At 36.3% G+C, this 21069-nt stretch overlaps 1 protein-coding gene across 5 annotated transcripts in view; it reads left to right on the forward strand.

Annotated features, from left to right (window-relative positions):
• Positions 1-433: 433 nt before the first annotated feature.
• The window catches only part of NEK7 (NIMA related kinase 7), a 179418-nt gene continuing 158782 nt past the window's right edge, over positions 434-21069 (forward strand). For 4 of the 5 annotated variants that reach the window (XM_074308689.1, XM_074308692.1, XM_074308691.1 and 1 more), the window contains exon 1: positions 483-818. In XM_074308689.1, the coding sequence (XP_074164790.1) occupies positions 499-818 (320 nt within the window). In that variant the 5' untranslated portion in view covers positions 483-498. Of the gene's footprint in view, positions 819-21069 lie in introns of all 5 variants that reach the window. The other variant, XM_074308693.1, reaches the window with a different exon arrangement.

The following is a 21069-nucleotide window of genomic DNA, read 5'->3' on the forward strand; positions in this document are numbered from 1 at the left end:
TACCTCAAGTAAGCAGTGAGGCATTATTAAAACGCTAAAAACCCCAAGTTCTTAAAAGGCAGCCCATCCAGAGTGCCCGGGGAACTAACGTGTCCTCAGCAGGACCCGGGCATCTAAGCGCACGTTATGAAGCGTCCGGGGACAGCTGAGAGCCAAGTTGGAAAAGTTACTGCAGGATTCCTCCATTGCAGGATAGATATTCTGGTCCGTAGGAGAAGGGGAGAGATGGGGGCGGAGACAAGCTTAAGCAAGGATGGGGGCTGGGGCAGGACATCTCGAGTCCAGCATCCCTAACCCTTTGTTCTATGTCTGGCCCGGGCCTCCTCAGGTGAGCGCACCGCCAGTAGTTTTGGGTGGGACTCGGAGATTGAGGTGAGGCGCGTGCTCGCGCAGGGATCCCGCGGAGCGGGGCGGGCCGGGGTGGGACGCGCGCGGGGGAGGGGCGGGAGGAGGAGGGGCCGGAGCACCGGCCCCGCCTCTCTCCTCGGGGATGCCGGGATGTTTACACTGCTGACAGTGGCAGCAGGAGCAGGACGAGGGAGATGGGCCGCCGCTAGTGTTGCCTTCGGGACGCTTCTTTCGGTGCGCCGGACAGGTGCCCTAGCCTGCAGCGTCTGGAAGGGGCCGGCGGGGATTGAGGAGGCCGATCGGCTCCGGACCCCGCAGCCACAGCCCCCGGCCCCCAAGCGGGCCTTTCTCAGGCCGCGCCCCGCAGAGCTCTCCTGCTACCGGTGTCTGGTCCCACCAGGTGGGAGGAGGGGAAACGCTCAACTTCCTGGTAAGAGTGCGGCGAAGGAGCCGGGAGAGCCCGGGCCGAGGCACGTACGGGGACGAAGCCGGGGGGAGGGGGTAGCGGCGCCTCTTCGAGCCGGGGCGGGGCGTGACCAGCCCACTCCGGGGGCTGCCACTTTTTTTGTGAGGGCCACGGGAGGGGTAGTTGCGGACCTCGGCAACGGTCACGGACTGCGGCGGCCCCGCCGTAACCAAGAAACTTCGCGGCCACCTCGACTCCGGTGGCAAAGGCACTGGAGGCGGCGGCAGCGACGGCCGCAACAGGTCGATTGGTTTCCAGACCGAAGGAACTTGAGCGAGGTCCCGCCTCCCGCCACTCAGCCGACCTCCTCTCATTGGCCGCATCTCTTATGTTTCCTTTGAGGATTGGTTAGGACCAGCTGTCAGGGTTTAGCCGCAGCCAAGTCTGGAAAGTGAAGTTTGTTGGGGGCGGGGAGGTGCGGGGGAGGAGAGTGGAAGACGGGGGAGAGAACTCGGTCTTGGGGCGAGCGCTGAAAGGGGCTGCGAGCCTTAAAGTAGGGGGTGGGTTCTGGCTGTAAGTTAATGTGGGAGGGGGCCGAGGAAAGGCAAGGACGACGCCAGGGCCCTAGTCTGAGGGATAGAGGAGGACCGGGAGCAGAACCGTAACCGGGCACGCTCGCGATATGGGGCCGGCTCCGAAATGGGGTGTACGTAATTTGGAAGGGTTGGCCCGGAGCTGTGACCCTCCCTTCCTCCTACCGCCGGGCCTTTCTGTCTCGTACTGTACTTTGGGAGGTCCAGATGTAGAAGCAGTTGTTTTCCTCGCTAAAATACAGTAAGCCTTTATTAATACGTAGGAGTGTGTGTGCACATACACATGTGTGTTCCTCTATAGAAAGAGTATGTATTCTTATGTATGAAGAATATTTCTCTTCTTAAATATATAAGAATACATAATAGAAATATATGGAGAGTTTATATGTACCCACACAACATATATGAATACATTAGGCATTCCACAAATAAAATGTATAATATAATAGCCTGTGTCAAGCAGAAAGATTTCACTCATTTTTCTTTTAAAAAAAAAAACCTAGTTTCCTGCTATCTTAATAAACCTTACTGATTTCAGGAGATAGTGCTGATTGAAGGTCAGGAATGTACTAGATATGAAAGGATGGTTGATTATTCTAGTTCTGAGAGGACTTATATGGAGGGTTCACATGTCCATTCATATGAAGAGGATTATATACAGGGTGACCTCCAAGTCCAAATTTTAATGACCCAAGAATTGGAAGTTTTTGCCTTAAAGTTTATTGTAATTTAGGTTTTAGTAACTTAAACTTCATTAGCTTAAAGTGCACTGAATCTTTTGGGACACCCTATATAAATTACGAAAACCTATAACTGCACTAAGAGTGTTGGGACTGCCCGTGTACACAGCTCGCCTGCAAAGGTTTTTCATTGAGGAGGCAGCAGCTTGTGGTAGTTGTAGAAAGCCTGGTATCTTCCTTGCGTGGATGACTGTAGGTGATAAGTTTAAAATACTGAGTATGTCATATATATTTCTAAAAGCCTATAATATGCCCATTCATTTTGTTCAAGACTGTGTTTTCCATGTTTTGTGAGATACAAAGACTAATCCCTGAATTCAAGTAACTGAATCAATTTTGTGGAGGAGCACAGTGCCCTCCCTGCACATGGTAGGCACGTTAGCAGATATTTTATAAATGCATATTGAATGGGCCAAATGTGCAAAACATTAAAAAATATGAGATTAATGTTCTAGGAGTTTAGTTCAAGCTAATAAATGACGCGGCATAAATACTCAGTTCATTTGAGTAAAAAAATTGAGTAAGAAAGTGGTTAAGACACAGTGTGTGTTTGGAGAGGATCTATCCGGGAGTTAGGGGGAGGTGTTATTAAAAATAGGGGGGGAACATGAGTATGTAAAACTGAAGTTAATTTGTGCATTAGAGGTTGAAATATCCCTGCTTCTGTTTCCAGGGAACTTTGAAGAATGCATAGTTTCTCTCTGTTTTCTAATTAGGCATCTCCTATTTAAAATCAATCTCATTATATATTGGAGTATGTGTGAGAAGCAATTTTTGGGGAGAAGAAAAGATGAACAGAGTCTGAAGAGTACAAGAAATCCCATTCTGAACATGTTTCTTTGCTTTGGGGAAGGGGAAGGTGGTAGGACTACATCTCCCACAAATCCCTGGGCTGTTTGCATACTGGCTCCACCTATCTTTAGCTTTGACGGGTTTTCTAGTCAGTTAGGTAGGATTTCCAGAAACTAAACTGAGATGTAACAATCTATGTAAAGGACCTGAAATCTTTTGATTTTGAAGGGGAGGGGTCAGAAAAGATAGGGGAAGGAATGGGATAGATAACAGGTCCTAAAATGTTCCTTTGGATAACCTAATAGAGATATAAAAAGCAAATTGAAAAAGGACATTAGGCATTCAATGATTTTGTATGTGCTTTATATCATGGTTCATTTAGTTCTTTCTTATGGTTGGTTTAAAAAAATTGAGGTTTTATTTTCTGGTCAGAGAGTTTATTCAGTATATTTATGTCTGATTAAAGTTATTTAAAATGTGTGTGTGTGTGTATATGTGCATATAGTCGTATTTTCTAAGAAATTTATTTTTAAAAGTGTGACTTAAAATTAGTATTTTATTTTAAAACAAGTTATGAGTTCAGATGAAATAGTGTAAAATGATCTTGAGTAATCATCAAATTTCATTTTTATTTGCATTTAAAAAAATCTACCACTGCAGAGCAATGTAACTTCTGCAACTTAAGTCCAATGACTTGACTAGTGTCAGAACTCTAGTATTCATCCAAGATAGCATTTGAACCTGGGCCTTCCAGGTTGGAAAGCCTTGTTCTCTATCCACTATACCAGTGTCTTTAACTGAAAAAAAAAAAAAAAAAAAAAATTACACAGTATTAAAATATACTGTAAGGGGGCAGCTAGGTGGCGCAGTGGATAGAGCACCAGCCCTGAATTCAGGAGGACCCGAGTTCAAATGTGGTCTCAAACACTTAACACTTCTTAGCTGTGTGACCCTGGGCAAGTCACTTAACCCCAGCCTCAAAAAAAAAAAAATAATAATAATAAATAAAATATTCTGTAAGTATAAAGTAAACATTTGTATACTTTCTATTAAAAATATTTTCATTATCACTTTCTGCTTCATTTTCCTACCTTTGTCTTTTTGTTATTGTTTTTGGTCTTCTGTTCCATTCTTTATGACTCCATGAACCCTATAGTACGTGAGGTCTTTCTGTCTTTCCCTCTCCCAGTCTGTCCAAGTTCATGTTTATTGCTTTAATGGTATTCTCTATCAATCTCATATTCTGCTATATATATCCTTTTCTTTTTGTCTTCAATTTTTCCCGACATCAAGGGCTTTTCCAGTGAGTCTCATATTTTTATTTCATAGCCAAAGTATTTAAGCTTCACCTTCAGGTTCAATATTTGACTTGCAGTTAATTTCTTGAAATATTGACTGATTTAATCTCTCTTCTGAGATTCTCAAGTCTTCTCTGGTACTGTGATTCCATAGCATCTAATATTTAGTGTTCAGCTTTCCTTATAGTCTACCTCTCACAGCCATATATTGCTACTGGAAAAATAATAGTTTTAACTATATAGACCTTTGTCAGCAAAATGATGGCTTGCTTTTTGGTATGCTGTCCAGATTTGCCATAGCTTTCCTTTTAGGGACCAAGCATCTTTTAATTTCATGGCTGCAGTCACCATCTGCAGTAATTTTTGAACCCCAAGAATATAAAATCAGACTGATGTTTCATTTCTTCTCCCTCTGTTTGCTTGGTAGTTGTGTCAGATAGTTGTCAGTATCTTAGTATTTTTTCTTTTACTTTCAATGTAATGTAGGTTCTGATTCTAGCTCTTCCAGTTTTTTATACAAGTTAGATTTGAGTTAAAAAGAAAGTAGACTAAATTCTAAACAAATTACAGTAGTTAGTTTGGAAGTAAACTTGTTTAAAAAAATTACAAAATTCCTTTCAGGCTTTGTTTCTCTTGATTTGTTTTTTAGTCTGTTATTTCAAAAATGTAGAGTGTAACTACAGCTGCCCAAAGCTCCTCAAACATCTTGTCAGCCTTCCCAGTTTTATTCAAATCCAAATATTTATCCCTTGGAAAATCTACTCAACAGAACAGGTTGAGTTTAATTTTGCTACATCAGATATTTTTAATATTTCTTTAGAATGTTACAAAAATATATAATGTGTTTTATAAGTGGGATGTATGACTAGGGTTCAGCTTGAATTGATTTCTTATTGATTCTTTTTGGTTTGACAGATCCTTTTGAGTAGATCCTTTTGAGCAGACGATTACTACAACACTCCCTGATAAAAATTTCCCCAAAACAGTTAAGCAAAATTACCCATGATAATTGTGAGAAAGCTCCTCCTCCCCCCACATTTGTAGTTTACTGATTGTTTTTCCTCTTTTGTAGTTTACTTAATGTTTTTAGAAAAGAAGAATTGTGTGTTAACTTCAGTTATTTGGTACTAGAATTAACTTTAATTTGATCTGATTTTTTACTTTTTAATATTGTAATTTATTACTTATTCTTTTGGGCCCTGCTTTATTCAGTCTGCCTTTCATCATAGTCTTCTTCCCTGAATCCTTAATACTCTTATTTCCTTATGGCATAATAATATTCCATTATATTCATATTCCACAATTTGTTCCAGTCCTTAAACTTTGGGCATATATTAGTTTTGTAATAGTATTTTGGTATTATAAGTAACATTATAAATATTTTTTGCTTTCATTAAATTCTTTTGGTGGGTAAATCCAGCTAAACAGGACCTCTTGGTCTGAGGGTCTGAGGGTATGATTTAGTATTTTTTTTGCACACTAAAATTTAAAAATAAGTGTTTTTACAAACATGTTATATTTGTATAATATTGTGAAATCTTAAATAATATTTAATAATATTTGCCATATGTTTTAAGAATTAAACTTTTTTTTGAGGATACATTAAATTTCTATATTTTTTACTCATCTCATTTTTTCCTTAGGATGTTTGAATAAAATGAATTGAATTATGGCATACACTTTATTTGACTTACCTTCTTGCATATTAAAGTTGTAGATTAGAATTAAAATTTAGTATAGAACAGCCAACTCATAGTATTACAACTATGGGACTAAAAAAAACTCTGTAAACTGATTAATCTGCTTGATGTGATTGTTATTCTCAAGGGTTGCATAAGTCTTCTGTCATCTCCAATTATTTCTGATTCAAAGAGGGAATTTTGTATGTAGTGAATGTATTTCATGAATGTTGGGTTGAGGAAGAATGCAATTAGCCAAGAATTATCCCTTAATTTTTAAGTAGTTTGACATTTTTTCTCTCTTTGTGGTGAATCAAAGCTCCTGACATAAACTCTTTGTGTAGTGAGATTAGGCAATTTCTGCATTAACAACAATCTGAAATGTTAAGTCCTGTAATTTATAAGTGAATAAAACGAAATTTAAGTACTTTATTTTAAGTAAATCTTAATTTCAAGTCATCTAATGGAAAGTGCCTTTTCCTAATTCTGTTTGTTTTCATGTGACTTTTAATAAAAATAAATTGTTGGGGTTTACTTCCAAATACTTCCTAGTGAAAAACAGGAACAAGTCTAAAAGGCTTTTCCTTTGGTGTTTTACTTTACGTGGAGTCCGTAATCTTTCTTGAGTCAGCTAGGTATAGAAATAGTTAAGAGTTCTGGGCCTGGAATCAAAAAAAATGAATTCAGATCATGCCCATTCACTTCTGTGTGTATCTCTGGGTAAGTCCCATGACCTTGTTTACCTCAGTTTCCTCATCTGTAAAATGAGTTGGAAAAGGAAATGGAAAATCACTTCATACCTTTGCCAAGAAAACCCCAAATGGTAAAGTCAAACACAACTGAAAAAATAATCTTTCTTTCTTTCTTCCTTTTTTTTTTTTTTTTTTTAAATAAGGAATTTATAGAGCTCTATTTCTAAAAGTACAAGTAAGCATTGCCAAATGAACTAAGTTCAGAAGAAGGAATTAGATTAGTTTCTGATGCAATATTGTGCATGGTCTTGGCCATTTTAGCCTTTTTACTTTTCTAATGTTGGTGTTACATAGTTTCTATTGTACATAAACTGTTTAAACATTGGTTAAAGTTGGTTGTAGAAAAATCAGGATGAATATCATCCTGGATGTCTAAAGATTACAGACAAGTTGATGAAGTTAAATTTCATCATTCCTCCAGTATTTTTTTTTTTTAAAGCAATTTAACATCTGGATTTGAATGCAGGACTCCTGACACCAGGACTAGTACTTTGTCTACTGAATCACCTAACTTCCTTCACCTGTTCACTTCTAATGTAGTGCTCAGTGTTTGGAATCAGGAAGGCCTTGAATAGCGTAGAAGCCCTTAGTAATTATGTGATCATGGGTAAGTCTCTTAATCTCTGTCTGCCAGTTTTCTAACTGTAAAATGGGGATAATGTTTTCTATAGTACTAACTCTAGTCATAGAATAAATAAGATAATACTTGTAAAGGGATTAGCATAGCATATGGCCCATACTTACTAGTGCATGGTAGTGATGGGGGCTTAAGATTTCTTTCCTGATCTCCAACTTCCTTTGGGATTGATCTTTGATTTACAAGATCTGGTCAAAACCACCCTTTTGTATTCCAAGGGGAAAGATCCAGATCTGAGTCAGTTTGGGCTGTACCCAGCCCCCATTCTAATGATCTGCTTAGGTAGCCCAACCCCCACCTGGTGGGTTCTGGCTCTCGAGGAATCAACCTGGGCTTCACCCATATGCCCCTTCAAGCAAATAAAAGAGTCAAACTGGAATCATCTCTTGGCAGAGAGTTGAAACATTCGAGTACCATGCTTTGCATCACAGACTCTCTGTCCCGCCACTTTTGGTGTATTTCTTCCTCTATCTAATACCTTTTACTAACCAGACTTTAACCTTACTTCCAAACCCTACAATAAACCTTTTTAATCAATCTGGGTTTTCGGGCCTCTAAATTCATTTACAGGGGACTCTCACGGCTACTAGACCTCATTTAACTTTGTATCCTTGTGCCAAATCCAAAGGGGTTGCAGGGGAGCTCCGACTCCTTGTACCCCAAACCTGCCACTAGACTTCAATTAATCCTAATTTTATTTAGGTATCCTTTATCTATTCCTCAACATTTAGTTATACCTCATCAGTAGGATACTTTTATGTCCTTTCCTTTATCCCTTCCTTACTTCCTATCTTCCTCCCTCCCTCCCTTCCTTATTTTTTCTCCCTCTTTTCTTTCTCATCTTCCTTTTTCTCCTTTCTTCTCTATCCTTTCTAGTATTTTCATTCATGCTTCTGATTTTCACCCCATATAGGTGCTGATTGAGTAGTTGAAATACCTCCTTGCTTCTTGTTGCCAGTTTTAGGCTCTTCCTCTACTACCATCATCCATTAACCTCTCTTCCTTTGAGGTTCATAATATCTATATTTATCATGATTCTAGTAACTGTTGTATATTTACTGAATGAGTTCAGTGCCTAGCTCTTAGTCTTTCTTCCCCACTTCTTGCTCTTATATTTGGGGACTTTACTTTAATACAGATATTCTTTCAAACTTTATGACCTCCCAATTCATCATTCTCTTGAACATCTTGATCACTTCTTTTGTTATGCATACAAGCTTGTTGACTGGATTAGTTTTGATTGCAAAACCTATATCAGCTTCAGGGCTCTTCCCTTTACTGCTGTCACTCCAGAAAACTTGTATCCAGCTTCTACTTCATTAAGATGACAATTCATTTGCCAGCTTGTTTTGCTCAGGGCTGCTATTTGGTTGCAATATCTGCTAAGATTTCTCTTAAAACTATTTGTTTTTCAGATCTACTGGATTTTAGATTGTCTATAAGTATGTTCACATTCCCATGTACCAATGGGGAATGAAGTCATCTTTGTAGTACATTTTTTTGCATAAGGTCCATGCTTGCCATGGTAATCAGACCAAGGTTAGATAAATAGACAATTGTTAGTACATCTTTTCTAGCTCTTTCCTCATACTAGAAGGTGAGCAGTGTGATCCTTAAAAGGCTGCTCAGACTACCCAGGGGGTTGCCAAAATGCACTGCTGCTTCCAGTGGGAAGATGCTTCTATGATCTGCAATGCCCATATGCAGTATTGTGATTACAGCTCTTAGTGTATTCACATCTACTGCTTGTCACTTGCCTGGTGCCTCAGGACTTTGAGAAAGGAAGAAAGGTAAAATGCTATGGATGATGCCTTTTGATTTGTGTGTAGATCAGATTTAAGTGAGGCAAGTTTCATAGAATTGTCTGCTTCACTTTCTCTTCCAGAGACATCACAGTCCATTGGCAGATCAGAGTGAAGATGACTAGTGATGGCTAAAGAAGCAATGGATAATCCTGCTGTCTTTGATATCTAACTAAGCTCTAAGTGCTCCATAGTATTATCTTCGGCTGTCTTAATGGCCATTGGAACAAACTGTTCTCATCTGACCATTCCACCAGGGGATGTCTTCATATGGTTAGGATAGGCATCTAGGGAATTGGGGAATTCACTGAGAGGTTTGAGATCCTTCATTGACCCTCAATCTGGTTCAGCCCATCTACTTTGAGTGGACACCAAAAATAGAAAGCAGCATTGAAAAGGGGTTGGCAGCCCTCACATCAGAGGTACTTGTCTTTCCTGAACACACCCTATAACCTTTTTTTTTTTTTTTTTTTTTTATCGGAATGTAAATAGATGAAGAATTTTAACATGTTTGAGATTATTTCCTTTTCCTTTCTTGTACAACAAGTACCTAATAGGTGGGGAAATATTTTAAAAACTGTGCAGTGAAAAGTCATTAGCAGGGTTCCTGAGTAATTGACTTCTATATAGTTTATTATAATAAAAGTTAACTATAAAACAAACAGCAACATTTTATGATTTCAGTAATTTTTAATTTTCACTTACTTGGAAATGGATTTTTTACTTTGTTAAATTAAAGATTAGAGATTGGAGAGCTTATTAGTTGAATTTCTTAGTTGGCTACAGTAGCTGTCTAAATGGGTGATAATGAAGGTTTTTATTACCAATAATGGTGGTGGGAATAGAGGTAGATGGGAGAGATATTACAGAGATGTAATTCATAGGAATTCATAGGATTTATTTCATATGAGAGTTAAGAGAGCATGGAGAGTCAGATACCACTAAGATTTTGAGTACTAAACACTCAATAGTATTCTGGACTTCAGAGAAAAAATTAAATTCAAGAATAAGTTTTTCTTAGACTAGAGTGACCATGGAAAGTATTAAGGAGAGATGGGATACAGTCAAGACCTTGATAGATGGTTATGCTTTTAAGTAATGCAGTGTAACATGGACAAAGGAACCGTGATGGGAAATAAAAAGGGGGTCTGAGGAATGTGAGTAAACAGTAGCCTGGAATACATGGTTATCATAGGTCATTAGTGGGATATAAAGCTAGAAATCTACTTTTGGAAAGCCAGTACTTTTAGTTCTAGGCTAAGATTATGTTTAAGATTCTGTCGGCTAGTCTTCAGCCATATGTAAACTTAGAATTACCAGAAAAAGTCTAATTTTTGAAGAGGCAGAGAAACTAGGAACCAAATTGCCAACATCTGCTGGATTATGGAGAAAGCAAGGGAACTTTGAAAAAATATCTTTTATATTTTTGACTACATAAATCCTTGGACTGTGTGGATCACAACAAAGTCTGTCAAGTCCTCAAAGTAATGGGAAAACTAGATCATTTTATTTTTCTGTGGAACCTGTATTCAGGTCAAGAAGCAATAGTCAAGAGAACTGGACATGGGACAACTGCTTATTTTAAGATTGGAAGAAAGGTACAACAAGGTTGTATCTTTGTCATATTTATTTAACTTATTTTGAAAACACATCATGTGAAATGCTAGGCTGGTGAATCAAAAGCTGGAATTAAGGTTACTAGAGAAAATGGCAACAATTTCAGATTTGCAGATGAGACTGCTTTGAGCATATAAAGTGAAGAATTAAGAAATCTCTTTTTTATTTTTTAATTTTATTTTTATTATTAATTTTTAAAAAAAATGTATAATTATAAAATTTTTGACAGTATATATGCATGAGTAATTTTTTTTTTTTATAACATTATCCTTTGTATTCATTTTTCTAAAATTTCCCCTTTCTCCCTCTACTCCCTCCCCTAGATGACAGGCTATCCCATACATTTTACATGTGTTACAGTATAACCTAGATACAATATATGTGTGTAAATCCAATTTTCTTGTTGCACGTTAAGTATTAGGTTCCGAAGGTATAAGTAACCTGGGTAGATAGACAGTAGTGCTAACAATTTACATTCATTTCCCAGTGTTCCTTCTCTGGATGTAGTTGTTTCTGTCCATCATTGATCAACTGGAAGTGAGTTGGATCTTCTTTATGTTGAAGATATCCACTTCCATCAGAATACATCTTCATACAGCATTGTTGTTGAAGTGTACAGCGATCTTCTGGTTCTGTTCATTTCACTCAGCTTCAGTTCATGTAAGTCTCTCCAAACCTTTCTGAATTCATCCTGCTGGTCATTTCTTATAGAGCAATAATATTCTATAACCTTCATATACCATAATTTACCCAACCATTCTCCAATTGATGGACACCCATTCATCTTCCACTTTCTAGCCACTACGAAAAGAGCTGCTACAAACATTTTGGCACATACAGATCCCTTTCCCCTCTTTAGTATTTATTTGGGATATAAACCCAGTAGTAGCACTGCTGGATCAAAGGGTATGCACAGTTTGATAACTTTTTGGGCATAGTTCCAGATTGTTCTCCAAAATGGCCGGATCCTTTCACACACCAACAATGTATTAGTGTCCCAGTTTTCCCACATCCCCTCCAACATTCATCATTATTTGTTCCTGTCATCTTAGCCACTCTGACAGGTGTGTAGTGGTATCTCAGAGTTGTCTTAAAAAATTTGCATTTCTCTGATCAGTAGTGATTTGGAACACTCTTTCATATGAGTGGATATAGTTTCAGTTTCATTATCTGAGAATTGTCTGTTCATATCCTTTGACCATTTATCAATTGGAGAATGGTTTGATTTCTTACAAAATTAGGATCAATTCTCTATATATTTTGGAAATGAGATCTTTATTAGAACTTTTAACTATAAAAATATTTTCCCAATTTGTTAATTCCCTTCTAATCTTGTTTGAATTAGTATTATTTGTACAGGAACTTTTTAGTTTGATGTAATTAAAATCTTCTATTTTGTGATCAATAATGATCCCTAGTTTTTCTCTAGTCATAAATTCCTTCCTCCTCCACAAGTCTGAGAGGTAGACTATCCTCTGTTCCTCTAATCTATTTATGATTTTATTCTTTATGCCTAAATCATGGACCCATTTTGATCTTATCTTGGTATATGGTGTTAAGTGTGGGTCCATATCTAATTTCTGGCATACTGATTTCCAGTTTTCCCAACAGTTTTTTTTTCAAATAATGCATTTTTATCCCTAATGTTGGTATCTTTGGGTTTATCAAACACTAGATTGCTATAGTTGTACCCTTTTTTGTCCTTTGTACTTAATCTGTTCCACTGATCGACCAGTCTATTTCTTAGAGAATCCCAAATGGTTTTGGTGACTCCTGCTATATAATATAGTTTTAGATCAGGTATACCTAGACCACCTTCATCTGACTTTTTTTTTTCATTAATTCCTTTGAAATTCTCAACCTTTTATTCTTCCATATGAACTTTGTTGTTATTTTTTCTAGGTCACTAAAATAGTTTCTTGTGAGTCTGATATAGCACTAAATAAATAGATTAGTTTGGGGAGTAGTGTCATCTTTATTATATTCACTAGGCCTACCCATGAGCACTGGATGTCTTTCCAATTATTTAAATCTGACTTTATTTTTGTGGCAAGTGTTTTGTAATTTTGCTCATATAATTCCTGACTTTTCTTTGGTAGATGGATTCCCAAATATTTTATACTCTCAACATTTGTTTGGAATGGAATTTCTCTTTGTATCTCTTGCTGTTGCATTTTGTTGGTGATGTATAAAAATGCTGAGGATTTATGTGGATTTATTTTGTATCCAGCAACTTTGCTAAAGTTTTGAATTATTTCTGATAACTTTTTATTAGAATCTCTGGGATTTTCTGAGTACACCATCATATCATCTGCAAAGAGTGACAGTTTGATTTCCTCATTACCTACTCTTATTCCTATAATCTCTTTCTCGGCTCTTATTGCCGAGGCTAACATTTCTAATACAATATTGAATAGTAATGGTGATAGTGGGCAACATTGTTTCACTCCTGATCTTACTGAGAAAGGCTCCAGTTTTATCTCCATTGCATATTATGCTTACTGCTGGTCCGTAAATATATGCTCCTCATTATTCTAAGGAATAATCCATTTATTCCTATATTCTCAAGAATTTTTAGTAGGAATGGGTATTGGATTTTATCAAATGCTTTTTCTGCATCTATTGAGATGATCATATGGTTTTTATTAATTTGATTATTAATATAGTCAATTATACTAATAGTTTTTCTAATATTAAACCAGCCCTGCATTCCTGGTATAAATCCTACTTGATCATAGTGGGATGATTTTCTGAAGTCTTTTTGCTAATATCTTATTTAAGATTTTAACATCAATATTCATTAAGGAATTGGTCTATAGTTTTCTTTCTCAGTTTTCGATCTACCTGGTTTAGGTATCAGTACCATGTCTGTGTCATAAGAGGAGTTTGGCAGGACTCCTTCATTCTCTATTTTTTCAAATAGTTTATATAACATTGGGGCTAGTTGTTCTTTAAATGTTTGGTAGAATTCACATGTAAATCCATCTGGTCCTGGGGATTTTTTCCTGGGGAGTTGATTAATAGCTTGTTCTATTTCTTTTTCAGAAATGGGACTATTTAAGCAATTTATCTCCTCCTTTGTTAATCTAGGAAGCCTATATTTTTAGAGGAAGTCATCCATTTCACTTAAGTTAACAAATTTGTTGGAATAAAGTTGGGCAAAGTAACTCCTTATTATTTCTCTAATTTCCTCTTCATTGGTGGAAAGATCCCCCTTTTCATTTGTAAGACTAACAATTTGATTTTCCTCTTTCCTTTTTCTGATCAGATTTACCAAAGGTTTATCTATTTTATTGGCTTTTCATAAAACCAACTCTTGGTTTTATTTATTAAATCAATACTTTTTTTTACTTTCAATATTATTGATTTCTCCTTTTAATTTTAGTATTTCAAGTTTGATTTTTGGTTGGGGGTTTTTAATTTGGTCTTTTTCTAGCTTTTTAAGTTGCAGGCCCAATTCATTAATCTTCTCTTTCTCTATTTTGTTCAAATAAGCCTCTAAAGATATAAAATTTCCCCTTATTACCTCTTTAGCTGCATCCCACAGATTTTGGTATGATGTCTCATCATTGTCATTATCTTGGGTGAAATTATTAATTGTTTCTGTTTCACCCAGTCATTCTTTAAGATGATATTATTCAATTTCCAATTACTTTTTGGTCTATTTATCCCTAACTTCTTATTGAATGTAGTTTTTATTGCATTGTGATCTGAGAAGAAGGCATTTATTATTTCTGCCTTCCTGCATTTAATTTTGAGATCTTTATGTCCTAATATATGGTCTATTTTTGTATAGGTTCTATGAACTGCTGAGAAGAAAGTATATTCCTTTCTATCACCATTCAGTTTTCTCCAAAGGTCTATCATACCTAGTTTTTCTAATGTTCTATTTACCTTTTTAATTTCTTTCTTATTTGTTTTGTGGTTTGATTTGTCTAAGTCTCAGAGTGCAAGGCTGAGATCTCCCACTATTATAGTTTTGCTGTCTATTTCTTCTTGCAACTCTCTTAACTTTTCCTTTAGAAAGTTAGATGCTATACCACTTGGTGCATATATGTTTAGTAGTGATTTGGCTTCATTGTTTATGCTACCTTTTAGCAGGATATATTTTCCTTCCTTATCTCTTTTAATTAGATCAATTTCTGCTTTTGCTTGATCTGAGATAAGGATGGCAACCCCTGCTTTTTTGGCTTTACCTGAAGGATAATAGATTCGGTTCAAACCTTTTACCTTTACTCTGTATGTATCTCCCTGCTTTAAGTGTGTTTCCTGTAAACAACATATTGTAGGGTTCTGACTTTTGATCCAGTCTGCTGTCTCCGTTTGATGGGAGAGTTCATCCCATTCACATTTACAGTTAAAATCACTAATTATGTATTTCCTGACATCATATTATCCCCAGATTATGCTTTTTTCCCTTGACACCCCTGAGCCCCTTCCCCAATATTTAATTTCTATACCCCACTTGTGACGCACAGCCCTCCCTTTTTAGTATCCCTCCCCCGTCCTTTTAAGACCCTTGCCTTTTCTTGTACCCTTCCCTTATTCCCCTTTTCTTTTTCTCTTTTCTTCTCCCCCCCTTTTAATGAGGTGAAAGAGGATTCTCTGAAAACAAATATGTCAATTATTTACTCTTTGAGCCTCTTCTGATGAGAGTAAGATTCACACAATGTTCCTCCCCCTCTCTAAATTCCCTCAGATGTGTTAGATTTTTTATGCCTTTTCCTGGGATGTAGTTTCCTTTTTTTTATCACTCTTTTCCCTTTTTCTGATACTACCCCCTTCCCTTTACTACTCCCCTTTTTTTTATATCAGTAAAAATCAAATTATCCATGAGGACTTTCTGTATATCCACAACAGAGATACAGTTCTCAAGAGATCTTTTTACCCTTTTCTGCTTCTTTTCAGTCTTGTGGATATAGATCAAAATTTTTGTTTATCTGGTTTTTTTCTTAGAAACAAATGGAATTCCTCTGTTTCATTAAATGACCATCTTTTTCCATGGAAGAAAATGCTAAACTTAGCTGGGTAGTTTATTCTTGGTTGCAATCCTTGATCTTTTGCCTTTTGGAATATCAGGTTCCAGGCCCTTCTGTCTTTTAATGTGGAGGTAGCCAGATCTTGAGTGACCCTTATTGTGGCAGCTTGATATTTGAATTGTTTTTTTCTAGCTGCTTGCAATATTTTTTCCTTTGTTTGGTAGTTCTGCAGCTTAGCCACAATGTTCCGAGGAGTTCTTTTTTAGGGTCTTTTTCAGAAGGTATTTGATGAATTCTTTCAAAGCCTATTTTTCCTTCTGTTTCTATTATCTCTGAACAGTTCTCTTTGATGATTTCCTGTAAAATAGAATATAGGCTCTTTTTTTGATCATAGTTTTTGGGAAGTCCAATGATCCTCAGATTATCTCTCCTAGACCTATTTTCCAGGTCTATAGATTATTTTCCCAGTAAGTATTTGATGTTACTCTCCAGCTTTTCTTTCTTTTTTTTTTGTTTTTTTTTTTTTTGTTTTGTTTTGTTTTGTTTTGTTTTGTTTTGTTTTGTTTTGTTTTGTTTGATTGATTCTTGGGTTCCCAATGAATCATTCATATCTATTTTTTCTGACCTGATTTTTAATGAGTTATTTTCTTCATTCACATTTTTTAGTTCTTTTTGTGTATGCCCAATTGAGTTTTTAAATGAAGTATTTTGCTCTATTGAATTTTTTCCATTTCTCTAATTTTTTAGAGAGTTATTTTCTTTTTCCAATTCAGAAATCCTACTTTCCTGTGATTTTTTAACCTTTTCTAATTCATAAATTTTGTTTCCCTGCATCTCCAGTGAATTCTTTATTTTTTCCAACTCAAATTTCAGAACGTTGTTATTCTCTATCATAGCTTCTCTTTCCTTTCCCCTTTTTTAACTTTTTAATAGTCTCTTCTAGGAGAGAGTTATGTGATGGGGGGCAGGTATCATTTCCCTTTAGGCTGTTTTCTGCTGACTCTCTGCTGTTAACGTCCTCGGGGTTAGATACCCACTCTTTCTCTATGTAGAAGGCATCAATCATTCTCTTCAGCTTTTTACTCATTGTTAAAAATCTATTGAGGTCTGCCCTTGGGGTAAGAAATTTATTTATTTATTTATTTGCCAGCTTCCTCCCAGACTGGATGAATGCAGCGGTTCCTGTGCCTGATCTAAGAGAGAGCTGTGGGAGAGAGTTCCCCTCCCCCTCTCTGGAAATGCCTCAGAGTTGATTAGTACACTGAGCTGTGAGGGTTGCCCAGTGAAGGACCCCGCTGTGTGGCCTAGCTACTGCCATGAGGTTTAAAGCTGGACAGTAAAAGCGCCCATGGGGAATGGATATCAGCATCTGACGTGAAAAGCCCCTGTACTCAAACTGGAAGTGTCTGTCTGGAAACCGTGGTCCCTATTTCAAAGGTTCCACTTCTCTGGGAATACTGGGGCTGCTAGAGTCCACTGCCTCAGGCTAAGCCTGGCACTATGTGGATTAGATGTTGCTTCAGGCTGTGTCCCCACTGTTCAGGCTCTTAACTACCCCAAGGAGAAGCCTCAGGCAGCAGAAGGTGGCTTCACAACAGTGCTGAGATCTATTAGGTCACTTCCGGATTGGGGTGGTTCTAGAATCTGGCTTTATATTTTAAAGTGGCTTGATTTCTCTTCTGAACAGCTGTTTTATAAGCAGAGAAGAGCTATCAGCCTGTGCCAGATTCCTCTATCTCAGTGGCTTCTCTGATCCCAGAGTTCTCCCCAGCCCAATCGGCACAGTGTGTTAGCACCTAACCATCTCTGCTGGCCTTTTTTCTTCCTCCCCTCGGAACCAACCTTTTCTGTTGAAATTCCAGATTCTCTTCAGCTGGTAAATTGTGCTTCTAATCCTTGTGGTTTTTAATCACTCCAGCATTATTTTTGAGGCTGATTTAACTAATTGGTAATGGGGGAAGAAGGGAGCTTACAAATTCACCAGTATCTTCTCCGCCATCTTGGCTCCGCCCCTCAAAATTCCAAGAAATCTCTTTTTTAGTGATACCTATAAGCAAATTAGAAGAATAAAGGATAGTCTGACTTTCATATCTGTGGAGAAGGAAGAAATTTGTGGCCAAGGAAGAACTAGAGTACATTATGGAATTCAAAATGGATAATTTTGAGTTAAAAAGTTGTGCAAACAAACCAATGCTGGAAAGATTAGAAGGGAAGCAGTAAACTGGGGGAAATATTTTTATTACATTTAAGGATTTTGATAAAAGTCTCATTTTTAAAGTATAGAGATAATTGACTCAAATTTATAAGAATACAAGCCATTCTCCAATTAATAAATAATCAAAGGATATGAATGGACAATTTTCAGATAAAGAAATTAAAACCATTTCTAGTCATATGAAAAAAGTGCTCTAAATTACTATTGATCAGAGAAATGCAAATTAAGACAATTCTGAGGTACCGTAACACACCTCTCAGATTGGCTAATATGACAGGAAAAGATAATGATAAATGTTGTAGGGGATGTGGGAAAACTGGGAAATTAATACATTGGTGGAGTTGTGAACTGGTCCAACCATTCTGGAGAGCAATTTGGAACTATTCCCAAAGGGATATCAAACTGTGCATACCCCTTTGATTTAGCAGTGTCTCTACTAGGCTTGTATTGCAAAGAGACAATAAAAAAGTAAAAAGGACTCAGATGTGCAAAAATGTTCATAGCATCCCTTTTTATAGTGGCAAGGAACTGGAAACAAAGTGGATAGCCATCACTTGCAGAATGGCTGAATAAGCTATGATATATGCATGTTATGGAATATTATCGTTCTATATGATTTCAGAAAGACCTAGAGAGATTTATATGAACTAATGCAAAATGAAGTGAGTAGAATCAAAAGAACATTGTATATAGAGCAATATATGATCATTTCTAATGGACTTGACTCTTTTCAACATTAAGGTAATTCAGGCCAGTTTTAGTGGTCTTATGATGGAGAAAAAGCCATCTGCAACCAAAGAGAGGACTGTGGTGACTGAGTGTGGATAACAACATAGTATTTTTATTTTTTGTTGTTGTTTGCTTAAATTTTATTTTCTTTCTGATTTTTTTTCCTTTTTGATCTTATTTTTCTTGGGCATCATGATAATTGTAGAAATATGTAGAGGAGAATTGCACACTCGTTTGACATATATTGGACTATAAAAATAATATTTTTACATATGTTTTAAAACCTTTTTGCATTCTAGATACTTTCCCTTATCCCTACTCTCAGCCCCCATTAAGAAACAACATGTAAAGTTATGCAAAACATTTTTATAAAAGTCATGTTGTGAAAGAAAATGAACTTTCTTGATGAGGATGAAAGAGGAGAGTATAAAAGCTGACTTGAAGCTTATCATCAAAAAAAACCAAGCACATCCCCCAAACCTAAGATCTTATCAACTGATCTTATCATATCGTGACAAATAGGAAGAAAAAAAAATGGAAGCAGTGCCAGTTTTTATATTCTTGGGTTCAAAGATCATTGCAGATGGTGACTGCTGTCATGCGATTAAAAAATGTTTACTCCTTGAAAGGAAAGTTATGGCAACTCTGGATAGTATAATAAAAAGAAGAGACATTGTATCTTGATGATAAATGTCCATATGATCAAAACTTGGTTTTTCTAATAGCAATGTAAGGAAACTTAATCTCCACAGGTGATACTCTTTGAAATCACAGTACTGGAGAAGAATTTTGAGAGTCCTTGGGACAGTAAGGAAATCAAATCAGTCAATATTTAAAGACATTAATTCAATCTATTGGAAGATCAAATACTGAAACTGCAACTTAAATACTTTGATCACATAATGAGAAGATGGGACTCATTGGAAGATTAAAGAAAAAGGGAATGACAGAGAATCAGGTTGATAGTCATTAAAACAAAATGAACTTGGAGAAATGGTACAGGACAGAAGAACCTGGCATTCTGTGGCCCATGGATTTATGAAGAATTGGATGCAGCTAAATGATTAAAAACAGTAACAAAACTATGAATTGTGTTCTATAAAGAATGGGTTTTGAAACTTTTGAACAGAGCATTGACAAAAAAATAATGTTTAGGAAGATTAATCAGAATTGTGGGATTCTATTAAGGGATAATGGCTGTTTTAGTAATTCTCTACTAAACAACATGGCATTGTATAACCATATTTTAATTACATTCATTAATTCTATTTTCCAAGTATAACGTAATATCCTCGAGGATAAGGTTTGTTTCTTTTTAACCTCAGAACCTCAAACACAGTAGACATTGAGTAAATATTTATTGAATTGTTGAATGTTTTATTTTGATAATTAAACACATAAAATGCAGTCCCTCCAAACACAATGACCTTGTCCATGATTAAATAATATTTTAAAACTGTTCATTTTATTACCATGTAATAATTATTGATTTCCCAGAATGATAGACATTGCTACATATTCTGAGCAATTTTCACCAGTCAAGATTCTGTAAATGTGTGATATTTACATAAACATCTTATTTGTAATTCCATTTTTCTTTGATTATTGCCTTTCTTTGAAAAAATACATTTCAAGTAATTTTTAGTCCTGAACTTTCTCTTTCGATATCCTTGAAATATCAATATATTTGACTAAAATATAATTTTTTTTGTGTTTTTTGTTTTGGTGGAAAAATCAGAAATATTTAACATTTTCAGTTGCTGACCATAACATTTTCCCTTATTTTCTGTATTGTCTTAAATCTTAAACAGGTTCATTTTTTTTTTTTTTCCTTGATAAAGGCAATTGGGGTTAAGGTACTTGTTCAGGGTCACACAGGTAGGAAGTGTTAAGTGTCTGAGACCAGATTTGAACTCAGGTAAACTGGTTCATTTTGTAACTTGAGTTTCTTAAATTTATTTAAGGTTTCTTGCACTTATTTAAGGTTTCTTAAACTTATTTATGATTGGAATTATTTGCTTGCCATTTAAAAAAAAAGTACAAATCATCTAAAATTTTCTTCATTGAAAATTAAATGAATATTTAAAATATATACAAGAAAGAACCTTTAGAAAAGCTGTTTAGAAGTTGATAGGTAAATTTGTGTTGAAAAGCATGTCCTAATTGTTAGCTTTACTGAAATCAAACAACCTAGATAATATTGATATAGAAAAAGATATTGTTACTTTACTTCATTAAATGTTTTTTCTCATCTGCAGCCTCTTACTGAGTGTTGATTAAAGTTATCATTCATCATAATTTTGGCGAGTGACTTTGTACTGGTTTTTTCTACTTCTTCCCATGGTTAATGAAAAGTAATATTTCTCTTCTTCCTTTTCCTAACTTCTTAAATTGATGACTTCTGAGGATCTTCAGGATAGAGCTGGTAGGGATTTCACAAACTATGTGGTCTAGCTTCATTATTTTATGAGGAGGAGATGAA

Source organism: Sminthopsis crassicaudata, chromosome 4 (assembly GCF_048593235.1).
Source record: "Sminthopsis crassicaudata isolate SCR6 chromosome 4, ASM4859323v1, whole genome shotgun sequence".
NCBI classification, from domain to species: Eukaryota; Metazoa; Chordata; class Mammalia; order Dasyuromorphia; family Dasyuridae; genus Sminthopsis; species Sminthopsis crassicaudata.